Below are 8,295 nucleotides of genomic sequence, written 5' to 3'. Positions count from 1 at the left end.
CAGAACTTTTGAGCGAGTGACAGTTCTATTTAAATCACAGTTGATCATGATAGGGTGGCTCAAATGCGAGATGTGGACTATAAAATATTTTTAAATTGGTCCAGTAAAATGGGTCGAAATTCTGGCAGACTTCAGCCAGACTTCCGGCTCTAGGACCAGATCACTGTGATGCAGGCATTGCATTTATCACTCATATCTGGGACGGGACATGCGGATAAATATATTCTTTTTCATTTTTTATTTTTCGTTTCTCATTCTATTCACATACTTTCTCATTCTGGTTCACATATTGCTCACATGCTTTCTCATTCTGGCTCACACTGATTCAAAGTGCCGTTTCATTTGTTTTTTTGCTATCCGCATGTCCCGTCTCAGACTCATATGAGTAAATAAGTCCGGATAATTTGCCACTGCGACAATAAAAATTCACATTTTTACACGAAAAGTTATTGGCACTAACATAACTTCTCCGGATAATCATCTTCTCCGGTGAGAAGTACAACATTAGATATTTTTTATCGGGAAAATTATTCTCAAGCTAGTTGTGGAGACGGCGAGTAAATTAACATCTTCACCCTTTGTAGAGACAATTCCACATGTTTTCTGCGTTGACATTATAGCCAATCTATAGAAATCAGCAAGCATACAAATTTTATTAGCCTTTTTGGAAAGTTGATATGGATTTCTATTACGATGCCAAGAAAATTTTGTCGATTTTTAGAAATGCATCGCAAGTGATCTGCCCCTAGGAAATTATCTCATTTTCCTACTGGTTTACTATCACGCTCATTCATAGCAACTTAAATTTGAGTGGCTGGCCATTCTGTTGTAAAAAAAGTATACGTAGTCAAAACATGAGTTTGTCTCGTTCTCACAGTTTTGAGTTTCGGACGCAAACGCCAAATTTGAGTGCATTTTACTCAAAAAGCAAATGCGAAAAAAAAAATCATTCAGTATTTTCAATATTTTTATGAAGAACTAGCCAATACCGATCGTGCGTTCCTGCGATTGTTAACGAAATAGAAGAAAAACACAATTTGTTCCGAAGCGCCGTCTGGCGGGCAGGTAATCCTCAACCAATAGCACACAAACACGCTTCATAACAAATACCTACTATGTACAAATTTTACGGAAATCGGTTAAGCCGTTTGGGAGTCTATAAAACAAATACATACAAACACTGACTTTTATATGTATAGAAGAAGAAGATAGAAGATGTCATCGGAACTTAAATCATGATCATTTACCTGTACCTCCAGACGCTACACGCACAAATAAAACAACCCAAAGAATAAGTTCTTTTAACTTACTTTTGAGTTACAGGTCGCTTTCGCATTTCTTAGTGTTGTCAAAAACAAAACGGGAGATTCGACTCAGTTGAGGTACTTTTGAGTTTTTTGGGGTATATTCTCAAAATTAGGTAAATTCAACTTAAATTTAAGTAAATTGAACTCAAGAACTGTGATTTTTGCCGTAGTTAAATGGAAACTTCAACACGGTTTACCTAACCTTCCTGCACGATACCCCGAGATTGAGTCAAAAGTACTCAATTTTAGGTAGTTTTTCGTTTGTGTGTAGGGATGACCCATGACGTTTCTGGACCTTTCTTTCATGCCAATCGGTACTTCGTAGTATTGGCAGAAACTATAAAAACACGAAAGCAAGTTAGATTTCAATAGAAACAAAACTTAGAGAAACCTACCTTTTAATTTTCTGAATGTTCCGCATTGATTGTATAACTACTAGGAAAGAGGTCTGATGTTTTATAATAATTTTATTCGACTTCAAACTTCACACACTTTTTCTTGAGGATAACTTTTTTTCACTCGAAGCTTAAAAATTTTAGTGGTTCACTAGATGAATTAATTCTACTCAAATTAAAACTCATTTTTGACATATTGAATAGAAAAATAGAAGATTTTTGAAATTGAGTGCTCTGAACTCAAATTTTGAGTAGTTTTGAATGAGCGTGTAGGCTTTTGTGGATCCCTCTGGCGCACTGAGACATCCAAAAAATTGTTTCAAAATCGTTCAACACGGGTCCAACGATGGACGTTTGTTGAACGGTTATTTGGACGTTGTTCAAATTGGTCCAACGAACGTCCTTCATTGGACGATTTTGAAACCAACCGTTCCGTTCTTAAGGCCTATTTACACCCTCGGTGAAAATGAACGTGAACACGTGCGCACCAAACCTTTTTTTTTTTCAATATCTCACTTATTAGTGCATAGAAATTGATGAAAATAGAAGTAAACGATAGTATATTAATATACCACAGAGAACAGACATATAAGCTAGAACAAACTTTCCCGAAAAACCTGTGTAAACATTTAAATGAAAACACGTTGAATATCACCATCGCATACAGATTTGCATGCGTGAGTCACCATTGTATCCAAGTTTGCTTACAAGTCCCGTATAGTGATTGCTGGCCGATCGAAGCGCCAACCAGTGGCAAGTGTCTACTTGCTGTTGTCATTTCAAAGCGACAGTTATTTTTCTTACACAAGTTAAAAAGTTTACTTGTATGTCAGTTCTCAGTGAATATACTAAACGAATCCATGCACAATTATTAGATATAATTGAATCAATGCAATAATATTCATATTCCCCGATCATTTTAAACATTCCACGGTGAACTATGTTCGCAGTGAATAATTCCCTCGTTCACCGGGAGTGTAAACGCGACGATTGGCGAAATTGATGCGGAGTGGTAAATATAAATGTCATCGCTGTTCACGGTGAACGTTCGCCTTTGAATAGCAGATTGCATTTTGACAAACACATGTTCACGTTCATTTTCACGGAGAGTCTAAATAGTGCTTTAGAGGGTTCGCTTCAAAGAGAATAGTGAAAGAGACGAAGAGTGAAAATCAGTCAAAACGGCAACACTCCCTTTATGATGATTTCAATACTAGAATTTTGGCAACCGCTTCTACAGGCAGCACTTTAAATGACTCCTATTATATTTTGAAAACAAACCGTATGTCGATCGATGGATTTGTTTATCAAACGATGTGCATTTCGAAACAAAGAGATGAAATAATTCTAAAGCATATTTTTACTCATACATATACTCTAGAATGCACCTTACAATCACGATTGAACTAAATTCTGACGAAAATTCAAATTTCTTTTTTGATAGAAGTACAATACTTTTCTCCTCCAACTCAGGCATGAGTAATGTTTATTTACATTGCACGATTGGTCTGCTCAATAAGGTATTTTTGGCTTCACACTATTCGTCTCTTTCCCTATTCTCTTTGGTTCGCTTCATCCGTGTACACTTTTTTAAAGCATCCCTGTAACAAGAAAATCAACTGTGAAAAAATAATTTTCACCTTTTTATACCAATCAGGGTGGCCAGGCAAACTGACTTATCTGTAGTTCTACGAATTTTGGGTTTATCTTCCGATTTACACACGACCGGGATAAAGCTACCGATACTTTCTTGTTTTAGTTATTTTTAATTGATTTTGAGCGCTACCTACATCATTGGCTTTGGCCTAATAGTTCAGTGATGGTAAGGGTGTGGTCTAATATTTAGATCTGATTTCTACAATCATTTATCGTTTGTGGTGTTCCGGAATTCGCAACGTTTTGTCTTCTAGTTCTAATTATTTTCCGTCGGCATGCTTCCGCTACGAGACCAAACACCGACGCCATAGAGGCGAACTTCCACTATCTGGACTAGATGTCGACCCATCAACTCATGGACCGGGGACCAACGGCTTTACTTCCGTTCCGAAGGAAGGCGTGACCTCAATTTTGTTCACTTCAGAAAAATCTCAGCGACCTCGGCTGGGATTCAACGCAGACAAACCTGGGGTGAGTGGCGGTCACGCTTACCACTTAACCCCCGGCGCCGTCGCAACGTTTTGTCGACATTACATTTATTGAACCGACCAATAAGTTTTGAGCAGCCTCCTGCTAGGCAGCCATTTTGTCCTAGCCAACATCTGCCTTTGTTAAAATCAAATGCTATTGCACAGGCGACACGGGCCTAGATGCGGCTAGGCCCACATATGTTGACTACTGTCAAAGTCTGTATATCTCCATTGAGGATGACAGGAGTGACACCCTCCTGGTTTTGAGCGCTTAAACCGATATTCAGAAATTCAATCTGGCCACCCTGATTCCAGTATATTCACCACAAGTGAAATATTTTTGTCATGACAGATGCAAATGCAAAGAAAGCATTCGCATCGCATCGCAAAAACCGAAAACACGATCAGTGGTGTGGCGTGTTTTTGTATTTTATTTCGAAATAATCCTTTTATTTTGCGAAATAATCCGGATTTCAGCTTATCTAACAGATAATTACTGCTTCTAGCAACTAACCAGTGATGAAATTTTAGTGAATCTAATCGAATAAGATGATCGAACACGAACAATCCACTATAAATATCACCGATAATAAGGTCAGTGTGAATGTGCTTCCGTAAAAGGAAATCACGTACTTACGTAGCAAATCAACATCTGTTATCGTTCGAAATCGATTTTAACCTATCGTTTCCAATTTTACCATAACAGGCGAAAGATCACGAGGAATTTCTCAACCGCATCAAGAAAACATTGTACTACGGTACGTCAACTATAAAATGTACGAAAATCAGCCGCCCGCTAGCCGATTATGCGGCGGACATTTTCTCCGAATCGCACCGCGGTCATTCGCTGAGTCGGCTCAATTTCGTCACCGTCGGAAATATGACCGTAACGCCATGCTCCCTCATTTTGGCGATGATCTATCTGGATCGTTTGAATACTATTGACCCGGCGTATGCAAGACGTATTACGCCATCGGAACTATTTATAGTGTCAATGGTAAGTGGTAATCATATCCAAAGTTGCAGCACGTATCCAAAGTACATCATTGTAATTGTAATTGCAATTTATTTGTGACATGGTTCACCTATCAACTATGGCTATACATTGAGTCGTTTGCACATTTTTCGCCGATTTGAAAAAATTAATTTAATTTAATATTTGATGCATGGAGCAAATCGATGCTGACGACTGAAGAAATGGCTTTCGGCTAAATGATCTTTGATCAATGTCAAACGATGTTGACATTACGCTAGGCTGATAAGCATAGATTGTATTAATTTGTAGACATCTCCAGTGGTGTGCATTCAATCTACAGTAATAATTTCGTGCGCTGTTTGTTTTCACGTTTCAGTGACTTTCGCTGGGCAAATAAGAAACTTATTTTGTGCGTATATGGCAATATCAGTCGAACTTGCTAGCCGAGGCTCAATTCACTTTCCAATGTTGATAGCACGATATTTTTCTTTGTCTTTTTTAAACCCTTGACTGCCCATAAAGGGTCCAGCAGGATTTAATAATATAATTACTACACGAACCATGAATGCATATTTGAAGGTTGAAATATCATTAAATCTTTGTACTTTGATAATAGTGATGCAGCTTCTGTCATGACCGAATTAGGCTAAACGACAAAGTTAAATGATAACTGACTTATTTATTTCTAGATGGTTTCAACCAAGTTCTACTGTGGATACGATGAAGATATTTACCTGAGCGCCTGGGCTGATTCCGGAAGCATGTCGATCGATCACATGAAGGCATTGGAACTAGAATTCCTCGATGCTATAGTAAATGTTAAAACTAATTCACCTAGAATCTTTCTAATCAACATTTAATACTTTTTTCAGGGTTGGGAAGTTTACGTATCAAATCACGATTTCTTCGAGAAGCTCAAATCGGTAGAGAAAGTTCTTGCAAAACGGCAGGGATTAGCTCGAGGTTGGCTGACTTACACCGAACTTATCAACTTTTTACCAACGATGACGTTGGCTAAGCAGATTCTTAATTATAGCACCGTGATTGCGTTGAGTTACACCGCCAGTGTTATGACCATTGCCGGGGCCTTTTTCTTAGCTAGTAATATTAACGTACCTGGAAATCTTCTTTTCCGAGCCGATTCCACGCAGAGTGCGGTAACCACGGAGAGTATGGCTGCGACTGGAGTTGTATCTGAGCCGTCCACGCTGGGACAGAACTGCACTTTGCAGCAGTCACCAAGTCAAGCATTTGGCTTGACTCTTTCTCTGGAAGATTGCGAATGCTCCCTGCAGATGGCAATCGAAAGTGCCCAATTGCTAGGTCGTGTTAATGCTAATAATAATGCAAAATTTGAACCTCACCACCACAAGGCTGATTTTTCTCCACTACCGATACTTTGGTTCGCTCCACAGACTACTAAGTATGGAGTTGCCGTCAATTGGAAGCATTACAGATTCATGTATCCGGCAACAGCCGGTACTGACGACGACGACGATGATAACAGCGAAGCTGCTTTTTATTTTAACAAAAATAACTCGATCCAACGGAAACCACAGAACCGCAATTGCACTTATAATGAACTCCAATCTCCGCTAATCCTTGGGGCAATATCGCAATGTGCCACCGCAGAAATCGATCAGCAACAGGAGAATCGGGTTTACACCAGTTACAAGCGAACTTTTGAAATGTTCAGTTCTTTTTTGAAGTTTTTGTGAACTGCGCGAACTTTCTGTTGATCATGAAACAACTTACACTTATTTTTACTATGTCTGGGCTACAAGCAATTTAAATTTTCTGTATGCTTTACCGCAGTCTCACAATGGATTGATTGGTTTTGGATAGCGTTGTAAAATGTAAATTTCTTGTAGTCCATTCTCAGTTACTAATGTTATACGTTCATATCAATCTATGACTGTGCGTGCGTGCAATTTGGTCTGATATACAATTAAATTGCTTAAAATTCCAATTAAAGTATAGCATACCTGTTTTATATCTATTGTAACTGAACTGTCCCCGTTTAATTTTTTTTTAAATATATCCATTGTAACTCACATCTTGTTTGAATTACATATTAATACAAATATTTATATGAACCGGTCTTTTTTGCTTGGTCTGCTCTAGTTTAAATGCAATCATCAGGATTGTTCTAGTACCAGGAGAAACCGGAAGTACTCCGGAGAATATCGTTCCTGTACTCTCTTCTCTTTTTTCTTCTTCTGGTAGCTAACTGGAGTAAAAAGGAGCAAATTTTTTTTTGCTCCTGTTTGCTCCGGAGTAACTTCCGTGTACTGGAACAAACCTATTTTCATCGCAAATTAACTAAGGTTTTTAACGGTACTCACACACATTTTTTGGGCAACGCATCTTAAATACAAGGCACATAACAAAAATTCTCTGAAATTTAACGTAAAACACATTAACCTTCTTTAGGACCCAAAATTACCTTTTAAACAGCGATAACTTTTTAAATTTTGCACCTAAAAGTTTTGATTTTCTTGACTTTTCCTCTTTCATAGAGATTAACGATTTTCAATAGAGTTCAGAATTTTCGGACATTCCTGAAGGGCTGTACAAAAAAAGTTACGAATAAGGTGTTAACGGGTCATATTGACTCCGCTTTTGAACTCAGTTTAAAACACATTTTCAGCCAAGTCTATATGAACTTGTATCCAAATTTTTTGTTAGAGTTTCAATTTTCATTTTCCGTTTTTGACTTGGTTGGCCAGTGGGAATCGGTGCCGAATGGGGTCATGTTTGCCAAACATAGATGTATGCAGAACCGTATATGTTGTATATGTATCGTACTCTTTACAACTATAAAACCTCATTTATCATAATAATTTTAATAAACACGTATTAAATTAAATTTTAATAATAGAACTGGCAACATTCTAAACAATAGAAGTTGCGATTTGCTATACAATATAGATACCGCAAGGTGTTGATTGCAAGTTTGAACATGCCTGTTGGTCGGGTTCGCGTGGTTTTTTGGCTAGTGCGTTATCGTGGGCATAATCGAAAAGGGCCGCACTGTAAAAACTTTTCAACCGAGGCCCGAAGTGCCATATACCATTCGCCTTAGTTCGTCGAGATCTTATTTTTTATAGTGCCGAAAACACGAAAATATTTTATTTTGCTTATTAAAAATGTAAGTAAAATACTGCTATTAAGACAAATAGTCCGTAATTCTGTATTTATATGACAGTGCAAGTATCACTCTATAAATGTGCGAAATTTTATTCAATTATATGGAGTAGTTTTTGAGAAAAAAGAAATTGAAAAAAATACATTTTATTGTTTTCAGAAGTTTAAAAGCCCATAGTTTAAACAAAAAAGGCATTTTTAACTCAACTCAACTACACAAAAAAATATTTTTCATGAATTCATCGATGTGATTTTGTGGAAATTTTGAGGCCCGCTTGACTCTATGGCGAAAATTAGGTTTGAATTAAATTTGTGTTTTAATTTTTGAATAATGAAATGTGTTG

General features: G+C 37.5%; 1 protein-coding gene across 1 annotated transcript; it reads left to right on the top strand.

The window, feature by feature from the left end:
* The first annotated feature begins 4,175 nt into the window (after window positions 1-4,175).
* On the top strand, window positions 4,176-6,858 carry LOC131678453 (protein CNPPD1). The gene is made up of 4 exons (XM_058958619.1): window positions 4,176-4,422; window positions 4,535-4,825; window positions 5,494-5,616; window positions 5,677-6,858. The coding sequence occupies exons 1-4, from the start codon at window positions 4,378-4,380 to the stop codon at window positions 6,520-6,522; spliced, it is 1,305 nt and encodes a 434-aa protein (XP_058814602.1). The 5' UTR covers window positions 4,176-4,377; the 3' UTR covers window positions 6,523-6,858.
* Window positions 6,859-8,295: the final 1,437 nt, after the last annotated feature.

The sequence above is a fragment of the Topomyia yanbarensis genome, chromosome 2 (assembly GCF_030247195.1).
Source record: "Topomyia yanbarensis strain Yona2022 chromosome 2, ASM3024719v1, whole genome shotgun sequence".
Classification (NCBI taxonomy): Eukaryota; Metazoa; Arthropoda; class Insecta; order Diptera; family Culicidae; genus Topomyia; species Topomyia yanbarensis.
Note: the sequence above shows the minus strand (reverse complement) of the source record. Positions and strands in the feature narration are given on the sequence as shown.